The sequence below is a fragment of the Brachyistius frenatus genome, unplaced genomic scaffold, assembly GCF_029030835.1.
Source record: "Brachyistius frenatus isolate BFR_SWC_R1_liver_20210118 unplaced genomic scaffold, ASM2903083v1 Contig_141, whole genome shotgun sequence".
Lineage (NCBI taxonomy): Eukaryota > Metazoa > Chordata > Actinopteri > Embiotocidae > Brachyistius > Brachyistius frenatus.
Window position 1 is genome coordinate 38,264 of NW_027210740.1, and position 15,422 is coordinate 53,685.

Here is a 15,422-nt window from a genome sequence, read left to right on the forward strand (position 1 = left end):
ATGAAGAAAAAAAAAGAAAAACGCTGCCTACTGAGGTAAAACGGTTCAATGATCTAAGAAAAAAAAAAGAGGTGGGAAGGAGGAGGGGGGCGTGACATTTATTAAATGTCACAGTGAACAAAGAACATTCATCTAATATACTGAAATCAGGTGGTGGGTTAGTGACTAAACCAGATGAGTACAGGTGGTACCGGTGCGTCCGCTGCCACGGCACAAAGCATCACACAGCATTTAATACATGCAGAAGTAGCATCGCAAATAAAAACAAAAAAATAAGAGAAGTCACTTTATACAAAATTATCACAAAATTTGGCTTCATAAAACGGACACAAGTTCGTACTGTTTGTACTTGGATAAGGTGGAAACGTACTTTCTACGCTAACGCATTTATTTCACGCTCCTTTTAATCTTAACATCCTTATAAAGGCTTTAAATTAAACATATATGTTAATGCGCTTTAACATATAATCCAGTAAATACAATAACGGAGACGAAACAACATAAGGAGTGCTTCTACTTTGGACGCTATATAAATTTTTGAGGCCAGTACTTCTGGGACTGAGTGAGTGTGGCATTCTTGCTTTTAACTCAAGTAAATGATCCTCGTCAGTGGATGTTTATCTCGTGATAGCAGCTTAAAACTGAATTCGGTGCATTTGCAGGGGAGGTAAAAAAATAATAGTAATAAAAAAAAGTACGCAACGCCGCTTTAATTGTGCTTTAGCTCGTTCGATCCGCCTCGATCCTCCGACAATCAGTGGCCGCTTGTCAGCCTTAATCTTCTTTCTCTTTTGTGTCCGTGTGTGTCTTTCGTCCACTGATTACCCCCCTCCCTCCCCCCAACCCCCGAGTGGAAGTAGGCTCACCGAACCTCATCAGCTGCCACCAATCAGCGTAATCAAGCTTCCTCCAAAAATACTCTGCTCGGCGACCACCACCTCGCCGGATTGTAAAAAAGCTACCCAGTGCGTGAACGCAGGCTATAGCCGCTTTCCTCGTTACTCTGTGCCGTCGCCTCACCAGCTCCGTTCCCGGCCTGCATCATTATTCATAATGACAACCTCTCCTGCTTCGGTGGCCTCCTGCCTCCTACCTCCCTACGAAAAACTGGGTTTTGTTAACCGATCCTCTCACCTGTCTTTTGCCTGGTTCCCAAATGCGGCCGTGTTTTTCCCACCATGTTATCTCGTGTGGTACCGCTCTTTTAACTACACCCGACACCTGTTCTTCCTCCCGGTGCGGCCTCGCCTGCTTGGGGTTTCCAGTCTGACTCACTTTATTATAAATTGATGAACCTCGTATCCACTAACGAGCTGTAATGTCTCTATAACAAGCATTTCATCAGAAGCTGTCCCAGAATAACAACAAAAGCAGACTTTCGCATTTTCAGACTAAATTGATCTTAATTAACACTGAAGCGACAACGCTTTGGTGCAAAGTTGTTCATCCGCTGCTCATTATGTTGATAAATGTCTGCCAATGAATTTCACTGTCCAAACAGGTGTGTTTGTGCAGCCATCAGGGTACGTGTATCGCTTCAGGTGACAGATGTCTATTGTAGGACTTACCTGGCTGACACTTCTGTTTAAACACCTCATGTTACCGGTTGCTGTGTATTTTCTTGAGTAATAGTTTTACAGGCTGTTCCTCCAGATGCAGAATGACAATCCCATTTTATTGCTGAAATTTTTTCATTTTTTTTTTCATGAAGCCGTCAGAGAACAAAGCCCAGCAGCACCTGAGTAAAATGAGGTGAGGAGGAAGCTATTGGCTAACAGCGCCAGAGTAAAACGAGGAGAGGAGGAAGCTATTGGCTAACAGCGCCAGAGTAAAACGACGAGAGGAGGAAGCTATTGGCTAACAGCGCCAGCGTAAAACGAGGAGAGGAGGAAGCTATTGGCTAACAGCGCCAGAGTAAAACGATGAGAGGAGGAAGCTATTGGCTAACAGCACCAGCGTAAAACGAGGAGAGGAGGAAGCTATTGGCTAACAGCGCCAGTGTAAAACGAGGAGAGGAGGAAGCTATTGGCTAACAGCGCCAGCGTAAAACGAGGAGAGGAGGAAGCTATTGGCTAACAGCGCCAGAGTAAAACGATGAGAGGAGGAAGCTATTGGCTAACAGCACCAGCGTAAAACGAGGAGAGGAGGAAGCTATTGGCTAACAGCGCCAGTGTAAAACGAGGAGAGGAGGAAGCTATTGGCTAACAGCGCCAGAGTAAAACGAGGAGAGGAGGAAGCTATTGGCTAACAGCGCCAGAGTAAAACGAGGAGAGGAGGAAGCTATTGGCTAACAGCGCCAGAGTAAAACGAGGAGAGGAGGAAGCTATTGGCTAACAGCGCCAGAGTAAAACGAGGAGAGGAGGAAGCTATTGGCTAACAGCGCCAGCATAAAACGAGGAGAGGAGGAAGCTATTGGCTAACAGAGCCAGAGTAAAACGAGGAGAGGAGGAAGCTATTGGCTAACAGCGCCAGCATAAAAAGAGGCGAGGAGGAAGCTACTGGCTAACAGCGTCAGAGTAAAACGAGGACAGGAGGAAGCTATTGGCTAACAGCGCCAGAGTAAAACGAGGAGAGGAGGAAGCTATTGGCTAACAGCGCCAGAGTAAAACGAGGAGAGGAGGAAGCTAGTAGCTAACAGCGCCTGAGTTAAATGAGGAGAGGAGGACGCTAGTAGCTAACATCAGCCGTGTAAAACGATGAGAGGAGGAAGCTATTGGCTAACAGTGCCAAAATAAAAATAGGAGAGGAGGAAGCTAGTAGCTAACAGCGCCTGAGTTAAATGAGGAGAGGAGGACGCTAGTAGCTAACAGCAGCCGTGTAAAACCAGGAGAGGAGGAAGCTGGTGGTTAACAGCAAACATTAAAATGAGGATGTGGCTAACAGATGCAGACGGCTTCTGTCACTCCTCTTTCAAACAATTGGTCTTTTCTGTCCTCAAATGACCGTCTATTGTTCTTAAGATGTAGACGGGCTGCCGACTTCTGTCCCGAGTTGTCTCTCCTGTGTTGTGCCAGGCGCCTTTAAAGTGCTTGTTTTGCTTCACCAATATACAAGTTTGAGGATTCCTTGTCGCTCTGCTTATGTCTGGGTGCTCGTTCCTTTGGGGACGGAGAGTATTTACTGGATTGAAGTGTAGCGGGGACGCAGTGTTGGTCGAGTATTTCACACCCTTTGGCTTTCTGTCGTCCTTTTCTTTATTGTGTTCTCCGTTGCGTTTCAATCTGGGTAACCACTTATTTTGAGGGCTTCTTTAATGCGTTTTCCTTCCCTCTGATATTTCCTTTGTCCCAGTAAGCTCAGGTACACGGATGACACATTGGGTCGAAATTAAAGCACGGGAAGTAAAAGCCCGCACGAAACACATCAATGCAGCGGACAGCAACATCTAAATTCACCTGGAAAGGAGGTCAGAGGAAACCGTCTCGCCTTCCTGGCGTTTGCAGCGAACATCAAAGGTGACAGATGCCGGATCATCAAAGTTGAAGGAAACGCCCCCACACTGAGATCAATATTTACCCTTTGACTCACACCACCTACATCCGGCTCTCAGCAATTAATACTCTTTAAAAGACAGGCTGCAAACTGGAAAATTGAGTGGGGTAAACAATCGCAAAGACGGGAAGACATGAGAGCAGGAGGTGAAACAAGAGACACGGTGAGTCACAATAATAAAACAGGAAAAGGAACGATAATGAGGAAACCGACGAAAAACACGATTCACGACGGTCTTGCGTCGGAGTTCGGCGACTTCGGCGCGCTTCGGTTATTATCCGTTGAATTAGAAACAGCCAAACGGGTCTTTTACATTTTATTTGCAATAAATATTCATTTATAGAAACCGACTTGTTACATTCTGATCCTTCTAATATGCCAGATGTCTACTCAATATTCACGATACAGTCACATCTAATGGTTGAACATGTGATTTTCAAAACTTTTAAGCATTAATAAGCAGCTATAATAAACTCAGCTCTTCCAGTTTAAGGTTCCCACCAGATTTTGGAAAATGCCTGCAAAGACTTTCCTCCCATTCAGCAACAAGAGCATGAGAGAAACCTTTGTGAAGTTCCAGTTCATCTCAAAGCTGGCAGATCGGTTTGAGGTCGTCGCTGCGTTCACAAATTCAGGTTAAAACTCTACCATGCAAAGAAAAAAAACACATTAACGTGATCCAGAAATGCTGCTGCCTCCTCTGGGGCCCGAGCTCTTCGAAGATTTGAAGTTGGAAAACTGTCCCGTGGTCTGATGGGATTGAAATTCAAAATTCTTTTAGGAAATCCAGAATTTTATGGAGTGGAGAGGGACCATTCAGCTCGTTATCGGCGCACACTTCGAAAGCCAGCATACACGATAGTGTGAGAGTACATCAGTGCACGTGGTACGGGTAGCCTGCACATCTGGGAAGGAACCATTAATATTGAACGAAATATATATATATATATATATATATATATATATATATATATACATATATATATATATATACAGGTTTGGGAGCAACGTAATGCTGCCATCCAGACAAGGGAAGGTCTCGCGTCGTCAAGGTCGTCCACACCAAACAGGTAAAACCTTTCTTTATGGACATTGATTTATGCGCGACATGCTGGTCAATGGAAGGGACGAATACAAACAGCTGATCCATAGTATTGTTGAAAATATCACCGGGTGCTCATGTGAAAGAAAAGAAAAAAAAAAAAGGTCATATTTGCTGGCGTCTGACGTGTTGCTGTTGTGCTCAAACGTCAGCGAACTCGCTTGAATTCGGAGCAGATTGAATGAATAATTCATACAACACGAACGCATGACAACAAAACCACCACCGTCGAGTGTCCGTCCGCAGACGTAGAGTCCGCCCCGCGGCTCCTCCGTCAGTCGTTCGCTTTGTGAGTTCGTCGGCAGAACGTCCAGTGATGCTCCACCGTGTTCTCGTTGGCCCGTTCGCTCATGTGGTGAACACGCGTGTTGCGTATCGTGAAACCCTGAAACGAACAAAAACAAACTCAAAATCCGATTTCTTTTTCGGAACGGTATTTTTTTTTTTTTTTCTTTCCTAGATCGTAGAATAATAAAAATCCACGTGCAGCTTTGGAGATGAAGTCGAGCAGGTGGACTCGCAGGCTGATTTCCTGCTGGTGGTCACATGGTCCGAAGGTGAAGGACACCTGGTAGTCTCTGGTGTCCATCATGTGTTTGTTCCACTTGGTGAAACTGCTGGAGATGGACACCAACATACCGCGGACCTAAAAAAAAAAAGAAAAAGAAAAGGAAGACAGCAGCAAAATAATGTTATAATTATAATTGAATAATCAGGGTTTTTGTTTTTTTTTTTCAAATAATTTGCTTTAATTATACGATCATATTTTGTATGTACTCGGTTCTCTCTTTAAAAGTGAGATTTCCATCACAAAATAAAGGTTGCAGCATTTAATTATCACAGAACAGACAATAATCATTGCTACCACCGTCACTGTTGGTGTAATGACGGTGAGCATCGTCAGCAATTTATTTCACATTAACAATTCATTTAATTACTCCTCATTTCTGCATTTTCAGGGTCGGGATGTTAATTGATTTTCGTGTCAGTTTGTGATTAAAATGCAAATGTCACGAGGTTCTATCTCAAACTGCAAGCGAGCGATACACATAAAATCTATCACATATATCACATTTAGGAAGCTTCGTCCACTTTTAATTCGCAAATCCCTTCAATTTCCGAGATATTTCTTGGTCTTCCAGATCTTATCTTAATTACCAGAGATCCCCTTTACTGCCATTCCTTAATGACATTTAGGTGAGTGGAAAGCTGGATGTGCTTTGATTTCTATTTATAGCCGTCCCCTGTTTTGTAGCCGTTAATTAGTCTCACTTTTGGGTCCTCGGTTGCTTTTTTTTTTTTTTTTGCTGAGATGTTACTACAAAATTGATGAGTCGGGCATTTTTATCAAACTCTGAAACGGAAAACTCCGTTGACCTTCACTCATTAGGCTTTAATTAACTTGAGCTCTGAGACTTCCCAGGTAGAAAGAGGGGTGTGTGTGTGTGTGTGTGTGGGGGGGGGGGGGCGGCACAAAAACCTTTGCCACAATCATGGGTTCGTATTTTCACTCAATTATAGGAAGCAGCGGAAAGACAGGCAGACGGACAGATATTGATCCCACGATGGAAATTGCTGCTTTTCCAGCAGCGAAAATCAACAATAGATGAAGAATAAAAAAAAAAAAAAATCCATTTAAGAGCACGAGTGCAGATCTGGCAGAAAAAGAACCAATAATCACTGACTATTGAATTAAGATGTTGTACGATATAAAACATCAAAAGTGATCGTGATAAATCAGAGAAAAATGAGCAATAGGAGCAGGCGCGCAAGAGCAGCATGTCAAGCACAGATGTGAGTTGTTGTTACATTCGAAGGACTTCCTGACACGACAGCTGATCTGAACGAGTCCGCTGAAAGATGAGCTCCGCCGTCTGTCTGCAGCGTGTCCTGAAAGATCGGTCCGTGACGACGGAGTTTATTGATCCCCGCCGGCGTCTCTGCCCCCCCCCCCCCCAGCTGACACTTGTTCCGCCACTGTGAAGGTCGGTGACGTTAGATGACGTGAAAGCAGAGTGTTTGTTTTCGAGAGCCTCCCGATTTTTGGTTCAAGGTGTTTCCGATCGTTTCAAAAGGAACCCCCCCCGAGGTTTACGCCCGTTTGGGACGCGACGGCTGCGAACGATTTCGCCGAGGCGGCGTAACCGGACCCCAAACTTCACGCCGCGAGTTTGGATCGAGGTTCACCGAGTATAATCCTTCCCTGCGCCGGGTTAAAGACGTGTTGCAGGACGCCATGAAGCGGAGTAGAAAAAAAAGGGTTTTAGGACCCCGGGACTGATGCAATCAGGGACTGATCATCACATTGATGTGTGTTTGTGTGTTTGTGTGTGGGGGGGTCGGGGCGGGGGAGGAGGGGGGGGGGGGTCATCTCTCTGTGGAGGTTGTAATCAGGGCTTCTTGAGGAAAGGGGGGTGGGGGTGGAGGGGTGGAGGCAGGTGTTGATTTGGCGCCTGAGAAGGTGTGAAGATTGATCTGGAGAGGACAAGGTCCAACCGGGGGGGGGGGGGGGGTGGTGGTGGGGGGGGTCGTGTGCTGAACCTGTTAAACACAATCAGCTCGTCGACTCCGTGCTGCGCTTTAACAATTAAAACTAAAAGCAGTGATATTCGGGCCGTCGCACGCTGCACGTCGGGGATCCAGCGGGTCGGGGACCCAGCGGGTCGGGGACCCAGCGGGTCGGGGTTCCAGCGGGTCGGGGACCCAGCGGGTCGGGGACCCAGCGGGTCGGGGATCCAGCGGGTCGGGGCCGCCGGCTCCGCATATTGCAGTTTACATTTTTTTTTTCCCGATCTCGTTCCTTATTCTTCTTAAAAAAACACAACCATAAATGGCCTTTTTTTTTTTTTTTTTTTTTTGCCGGCTTTAACATCTTCAAAAACTCATGAAAGTCGGTGCCTGTCGCAAGCTTCCTGAGGTTTGGAGCCTCGTTTGACCTTAAACGTCAACTTCCTGCGTCACGGCGAAACATCAAACTTACAACTCTTTCTTTAGCAGTTTGAAGAAAAGGAAATCTTTTGGTTTTTTTCCCCCTTGGTTTGCAATTTTCATGCAAAACTTTGCTTAATTATTTTTGGGGAAGAACCGGTGCGAAAATCAAGCAGTTTTGAATGCCACATTAACAAAAGAAATACAAAGAAAATATGACTAAATTCTAGGACTCTTATAATAGGTCCGTTACAGTTATTTAATTATGAATTAATAATATGAAGAGAACATTCCTGTCAACGCGACTAAAGGGAAGAACGTTTTATGTAATATTTAACATTTCACAACAAAGACTGATGTTTCCAGGCAGCACGAATAAAAACCGCAAATAGATAAATGTGAACGCAGCAAAAAAAAGCAGTGTGGCATTTCACGGTTCCCATTTTTGTCAAGATTAATTGACTCCGTGAACGAGAAGAAATTCAAGGACAGAAGCACCTCGGAGGAAAATCTAAAATAATAAAGTAAGGTCTGCGGCAACAGCGGACGTTCGCCTCGGCTGACCTTGGTGGTGATGGTGAGCTGGGTGATGATGACCGCGACGGGGTTGGAGTACTTGGAGAGCTTCCTGGTGCTGGACAGCTCCACCACCTCCTCGTAGGTGTCCGTCGGGTAGGGCGGCGGCGGCTTGGGGTCTCCCAGGCACTGGATCAGGGGCTCGATCTGATAGAAGTCCGCCTCCTTCCTGAGCAGCTCGGTCTCCTTGAAGTCGCACGGCAACGTCAGCTCCGACGTCCGCAGGAAGTTGAGGATGTAGCTGAAACAGCAGGAGCAGAAACCCCGGTCAGTTCTGACTGCCGAGCCGACGGTTCTGTTCGGGACCGGAGGAGCGACCAACGGCTCCCACGCCGTTCTACCGTTCGTATTCGCAGCTCATTAACGCCTGTCTTTTAACAACATGTCTGGGGTTTACTTCGCTTTTATTTGAATGTCGGCAAAGTTACACGAAAAGACAACAACGGTCAACTTCACGTCCAAACGCTGCTTTAAATAGAAAACCGGGATTTCCACGAAGTCAAATTAATGTAGAATTTGAATCCACGTAAGACTTTTAGTGCAAATATTAAAAGTAACGCGCATCGTGATAAACAGGCGGTGGAGGTGGTTCTCCGGTCAGGTGCCGTCGAACCAGCGAGATGAAGCAATTAAAAGCGCCGAATTAAAAGTCTCCTCGTCCGACCGCGGTCGATCATTTTCCATCTCCTCAGTAGACGTTTGCGCCGACGTCGTTGGCTGACGCCGACGGAGGTCACGCTGGACCCGAGGACCTCTTTTCCCCCTCTAAAAGCCATCACGCTGAAATTAAAGAGAATGAGAAAAAAAACAACAACAAAAAAAACAAAACACGCTCTCTCTCTTCCAGGAATCACTCGGGGTTTTTTTTTTTTTAGCTCGCAGAAAGATTTATGACCGAAGCCCGGAGGAATTAAATTCACCATCAAAAAAAAAAATCGCCACAGAAGGAAAAGCAGATTTGTTCTATCACAGGAAAAGCAGCGAAACCTCATATCTGTGATTAATATTGATCATTTGGAGGTCCACGCACATTGAATCCTGCAAACTCACCTCCTCTTTGTGGTTCTGCAGCCGGAAGGACCAGGAGATAAGAAAGGGCAGTAAATTCTTGCCCGCATACCAAACTTGACTAGAAACTAGCGTTTCCCCCCCTTTCCGCCATTCGGCCCCCGTCTCTGGTCCGTCCTCTTTAAATAGTTGGAAAAGAGAACCTCCACCTGTGTTCCTCCTCCCAGAAACATCCCACCGCTCATCCCGGGAAACCATCAACTCTTCCTTTAACGTCTGTTTCAGTCCCGCAAACACTCAAAGCGGCTGCTGTCTCCAAAAAACAACAACAACAACAAAAAAAGAAGAAAACTGGACTCGGTCCCGACATCATTACCGACTTCCAGCTCATCTCCAAGCTCCCTTTTCCTGTCAAAACTTTCTGGAACATGTTTGTCGCCTCCCAACTCGAAGCCCGAAAACGCCTTTGAATCCATCCTCAACGTCGCCGACAGCGCCCTCTCCTGGCCAATGCAGAAAGAAGTATTTTAAACTGCAATACCACCGAGGGGCCACTAGGGGTCGGCTCCAAACCCGCTCTGGCTCCGTCGACTCCCATTTGACTTCTCATGAAATATAAAGTTAATTAAAAAAAATGTGTCATTATGGTGCCGTCAGCTGAAGTCACTCTTTCTTATTAGTTTTATGGCGGCCCGTCCAAAAAAAATCCCGTAACTTATTTAGACATCAATCATCAAAAAGTGGTATGTTTGAGGGCGTGTCTGTTTGATTGACAGGCCCGTGGTGCAGTCAGGTTTTACGCGATTGGTGGGCGGGGCGTAGCGTCAGATTCGTTGTCTTCGTCAAATTTTCGTGTCAAATCTTTTGGAGCGCCGCACATATAGCTGCCGAGTTTACTGAAGACGTCAATAACGTGCGTTTGAAGGGCTAGCGGAAGACGTCGCGACTCAGAAATGTCCAAACAAAAAAGCACTCACCGAAACAGCGGGCCGTCGCGGTCGATGAAGTAGTGTCCCTGCGCGTCCCTGACCGCGGGCAGGTCTCCGCCGAACATGGCTCCCAGCATGGAGTCCGGGTAGCGCTGCAGCGTGGACGTAGACGTGCTGTAGATGCAGCCGCCCACATTCAGACTCACTAGCTCCCCCATCTGGACACAGCAGGCAGAGACGAAAGCTGAATGGGACCTTTTCCTCGAAAGACGTTTTCTACAGCAGAAAAAAAAAAAAAAAAAAGCGCAGATCGAAACTGATAATATTAAAAGTCTCTTCTTTTTGTTTTGTTTTTATATTATCAGTTTCAATCCAGACTCAAAGTTACAGTAAACTGAAATTCAGCCATCGCGAACGAACTTTCCTTCATCGGCGCTTTTCTGGCTGCGACGAGTCAAAATATCTTGTGGGGGAAAAAAAAAGTCTTGAGAACGGAAGCTGTGCTCAACGACGTGTTATCCTCCACGTACCTCGATATACCACACTGCATCTATTTAAATATAATTATAGTGAACATTTTTAACCATCTGGAGAGATATGTAACATCACTGCCACCAGTAAATTAGAGCCGGCTTGAACCGAGACTTCAAACCAAGTTTTAATCATCAGACATCTGAAGGTCCGGCTTAAAAATGAGTCCAATTGTCCAAAATGTCCTCACAAAGACAGACAAGTACAAAATCACACACGCTCAGAGAGAGAGAGAGAGAGAGAGAGAGAGAGAGGATGCAGGTGCCATCTTTCAAATGTCAGACATGTTCGGTGTGGCCGAAGGCAGCCGGAGAGCCGGACAGAAAAATGTCTGCAGAAAATGAAAAGCACCTCTCTCTCTCTCTCTCTCTCTATATATATATATATATATATATATATATATATATATATATATATATATACACACACACACGTTTGCATCACTTCAGAGGACATTAAAACTGACCATATCCACCGTGTCCCTCATCATCCTAACCTAAATCATTACATTTTGCGACTTGCTTTTTTGTCCCCAAAAGGACATCGAGTCGCCAACAATGTGACCACGTAAGCAGGTTTATGTCCTCACAACACGAGCAATACAGACACAGACAGACAGACAGACAGACAGGACACACACACACACACACACACACACACACACACACACACACACACACACACGCACACGCACACCATGTGACCCACGTCTCCATTCTCCATCTGCAGCCCGGGGCTGGCTGGCTGGCTGGCTGGCTGGCTGGCTGGCTGGCTGTGTTGTGTTGTGTTGTGTTGTGTTGTGTTGTGTTGTGTTGTGTTGTGTTGTGTTGTTTCACTTCAGTTCAGACTGATGAGAAGATCATTCAGCGTTTCCACCAAACACCTGCAACGAGAGGGCGAACGGCTTGTGAGACGGTTGCCATGGAGATAAGCACCCAGCTGATGCTGCCCCGCTCCAGACATCACGACTGGGAGGGCTAATCGTGGCCGATTAGTCTTGCGTCCTTGATGTGTCCACGCGCCGTCAGCCAGTGAGGAGCGGGAGGAGGAGGAGGAGCAGCTCCCCCCCCCCCCCGCACCGCACCGCCCGCCCCCTCGTCCCTTAAATCTCAGATGTGATTTAAAACAGATGAATGAACTTCTCCGCCTGCGACTGATTAATAAAACTCTCACAGCGTCCGCCCGGGCTGTGATGAAATTACACAACGCAAATTAAACCCAGCTGTCGGTTAAAACGCTGGAAATCTCTCGGCATCTATGCTCTCAATTTTAATATCAATTTATCCAGCTGCAAAACTGAAGTCAAAATCAATGCCGCTGAACCAGAGACTTTCTTTGATTTAATATCATGCATTCTTCTTTCTTGTCAAATGCTCGCATCCACATTTACCCACAATGCAACTTGACAACTGACATTTTGCTACAGAGGTGTGATAAGCTTCAAACTAGTGGTGTAATGCATCGTATCGTTCACAATAGTATCAATATACACGTTAATAACGTTTAAAAAAATTACATTTTAATGTTATACTGGCAATATTCCAACTTGTTGGCATAATAATATTATATACTGTTACGCGACGTAATGGTACGACAATACGTTAAGTGCGTAACTAACGAACAGTAGCGACAATCTATATTTAATACAGAATCTGAATCTCACTCTGAGCTGTTGTTGTTGTTGTTTACAAACTGGAGAACTGAGATAATTGTTTAGTTTTTAATGAAAATTTAAAGCCGAACTTTAAACGCTTACTTTGCTGCAATTGTCTATTCTTGAAATTAACAATGAAATATTTTTCATTATTTTGTCAAGAATATCTTTTAATGCAGAAATATCCCAAAAATATTGCGATAATATTGAAGACCCAACGTTCCTGCTTCAGGTGAACATTTGATGGACACTTGAAGACCTCGGGTTTATTTTGAAACTATTGGAGCATCTTTAACCGACCGAAACAACAACAACAAAAAAAACAACGCTTGATTTTACCGTCATCGCACTTAACAACCGACGCTGGTCGCTGATTGGTCGGCTCATCAGTTACCAAGGTTACACTTACGCGAACCGCGTTTCCAGACTGTAATGGTAGGTAGGTATATACTTTATTAATCCCCGAGGGGAAATTTTTTAAAATTAATTAAACTCTGATTACCCAACGTTCCTGCTTCAGGTGAACATTTGATGGACAATTAATTAATCAGAGTGAAGACAAAATGAAGCTATACTGAGACAACACAGGTTAATATGCGTGTCCTCTCCAACACTGAAAACATCATCATAACGTTTAATAAAAAACAAAAATCACAGGAGTTTCCAACAGCCTCTTGTTTTGCAACTTTCTTCAGCTTAAAAGATGCTATAAATCAACATAGTGATATTTACACTGCTCAAAAAAACAAAACAAAGGGAACACTTAAAACAACACGATGTAACTCCAAGTCAATCCCACTTCTGGGAAATCAACCTGTCCAGTTAGGATCAACACTGATTGTGGATCAATTTCACCTGCTGTTGTACAAATGGAACAGACAACAGGTGGAAATGAGGCAATTATCAAGACAAGCGTCCTCACCAGTGTCACCACCACTAGAGGGAGCATGAGGTGTCTCCAACCCACAGAAGCTGCTCAGGTAGTGCAGCTCATCCAGGATGGCACATCAACGCACGCTGTGGCGAGAAGGTTTGCTGTGTCTGTCAGCACAGTGTCAAGAGCACGGAGGAGATACCGGGAGACAGGCCGGGACACCAGGGGACGTGGAGGGGACGTAGGAGGACAGCAACCCGGCAGCGGGACCGCTATCTGCTCCTTTGTGCGAGGAGGAACAGGAGGAGCGCTGCCAGAGCCCTACAAAATGACCTCCAACAGGCCACTAATGTGCATGTTTCTGCTCAAACGGTCAGAAACAGACTCCATGAGGGCGGTACGAGGGCCCGACGTCCACAAGTGGGGTCTGTGCTCACAGCCCGACACCGTGCGGGGCGATCGGCAGCTTCTCCGTCGGCGCCCTGTGCTCTTCACGGATGAGAGCAGGTTCACACTGAGCACGTGTGACAGACGTGACGGAGTCCGGAGACGCCGTGGAGAACGTTCTGCTGCCTGCAACATCCTCCAGCGGGACCGGTTCGGCGGCGGGTCAGCGACGGTCTGGGGAGGCGTTTCTTCGGAGGGCAGCGCAGCCCTCCGTGTGCGAGCCAGAGGTACCCTGACTGCCATTAGGTCCCGGGATGAGATCCTCAGACCCGTTGAAGACCATCTGCTGGTGCAGCGGGTCCTGGGTTCTTCTGATGCGGGACGATGCTCGGCCTCGTGTGGCTGGAGTGTGTCAGCAGTTCCTGCACGATGAAGACATCGATGCTGCGGACCGGCCCGCCCGTCCCCCAGACCTGAATCCAATCCAGCACATCTGGGACATCGTGTCTCGTTCCGTCCACCGACGCCACGTCCACCGCAGACTGTCCAGGAGTGGCCTGATGCTTTGATCCAGGTCTGGGAGGAGATCCTCTCAGGAGAACATCCGTGGTCTCATCAGGAGCATGCCCAGGCGTTGTAGGGAGTGATACAGACACGTGGAGGACACACACACTACTGAGACTCATTTGGACTTGTCTTCAGGAATTTCCACAGAAGTTGGATCAGCCTGTGATCTGATTTTTCCACTTTTATTTTGAGTATGATTCTGAATCCAGACCTCCGTGGGATAATGGATTTGATTCCCATTGATCGTTCTTATGTTATTTTGTTCTCAACACATTCCACTATGCAATGAATAAAGATTTTCAACTGGAATATTTCATTCATTGACATCTAGGATGTGTTGTTTAAGTGTTCCCTTTTATTGTTTTGAGCAGTGTATATATATATATATATATATATATTTTTTTTTTTTTTTTTTTTAAAAGCTCATTGTTTTAGTTTACTTCACAGTTTTGAATGCGTGCTCTTCTCAACCTTGTTTCCAGCAGCAGGAAGCAGCTGTTTTTTATTTTGTAGCTCTGATTAAAAACCCGCTGCAGGCTGCACCCTATCGGACCGGCACCGACCAGCACACAGCACTATGAGAGACACCCAAAGTTACCCCTTAAACTCTGGAGCCGATCTGAATTACGATCAACAAATTATTGATCACTTTCTGAGGACATATTGGCAGATTTGCATGAAGAATAGTGTTAATTATTTGATTAAAACATAGTTGGACTTCTGCAAACATTTTGATAATTGTTGAAGGCATTTATAAAACAACAAGATTGAACTACTGGTTCTCCAATTATAGGATCTGCTGTGTTTCTCCTTAAAATAAGTATGTTTGGGTCGTTTGAAAATCACATTATTCTTATATATTATTATTATTGTAGCTAAAAAGCCACCTTCACCATTAAATCAATTAAATTTAACAGATCAAACATTTTCTTGTTGCGGCTTAATTATGAAGATTACTTTGTTTACGGTTTTTTTTTGTTTGTGGATAATTGAAAAAAAAAAATAATTAATTGAAATGCGTCATTTGTAATGGACCGGAAGATGAATTGAGAATTAAACCAAATTAAAACCAAACAAACAAACAGTCCCATCGAGGGTAAAAGTTTTGTAGCTCAACAGTGTCTCTCTCCGTCTGAATGTATTAAACAGTCTTCGGTGTGAATGAAGCTAACCGCAGAGGCGTCAATTAGCAACGCTATCCTGCAAAATAAGACGTGAAATTGACACGTTGACGGATTAAATTCCGTTTTATAAAGTCTATCAGGTCTTACCTAGAACCGCTCCATCGCTGCTAAACTGCTGCTTTGCGGTTGAAAACACACAGCTGGAAGAGGCAGAGAGAATTAACCCCGAACATATACGACCATTATTTCT

At 45.3% G+C, this 15,422-nt stretch overlaps 1 protein-coding gene across 5 annotated transcripts; it reads right to left on the reverse strand.

Annotated features, from left to right (window-relative positions):
* Window positions 1-3,795: 3,795 nt before the first annotated feature.
* On the reverse strand, window positions 3,796-15,414 carry kctd6a (potassium channel tetramerization domain containing 6a). Of its 5 annotated transcripts, none has more exons than XM_069715303.1 (6): window positions 15,320-15,414; window positions 11,380-11,449; window positions 11,263-11,323; window positions 10,084-10,253; window positions 8,087-8,339; window positions 3,796-5,240 (listed from the first exon to the last, which is right to left on the reverse strand). In XM_069715303.1, the coding sequence occupies exons 3-6, from the start codon at window positions 11,287-11,289 to the stop codon at window positions 5,001-5,003; spliced, it is 690 nt and encodes a 229-aa protein (XP_069571404.1). In that variant the 5' UTR covers window positions 11,290-11,323; window positions 11,380-11,449; window positions 15,320-15,414; the 3' UTR covers window positions 3,796-5,000. The 5 variants fall into 5 exon arrangements, with proteins under 5 accessions (XP_069571404.1, XP_069571405.1, XP_069571406.1 ...); XM_069715304.1 differs by having other exon boundaries at window positions 11,263-11,319; window positions 11,375-11,449; XM_069715305.1 differs by lacking the exons at window positions 11,380-11,449; window positions 15,320-15,414 and having other exon boundaries at window positions 11,263-11,331.
* Between the last annotated feature and the right edge of the window lie 8 nt (window positions 15,415-15,422).

Excerpts from the sequence above, each read along its gene's own strand:
- kctd6a (XM_069715303.1), bottom strand. The coding sequence starts at position 11,289 with ATGGAGAATGGAGACGTGGGTCACATG. Across the intron at positions 10,254-11,262 it reads ATGGAGACGTGGGTCACATG|ATGGGGGAGCTAGTGAGTCT; the intron begins GTGTGCGTGTGC and ends TGCTGTGTCCAG. Across the intron at positions 5,241-8,086 it reads AGCTCACCATCACCACCAAG|GTCCGCGGTATGTTGGTGTC; the intron begins GTCAGCCGAGGC and ends TTTTTTTTTTAG.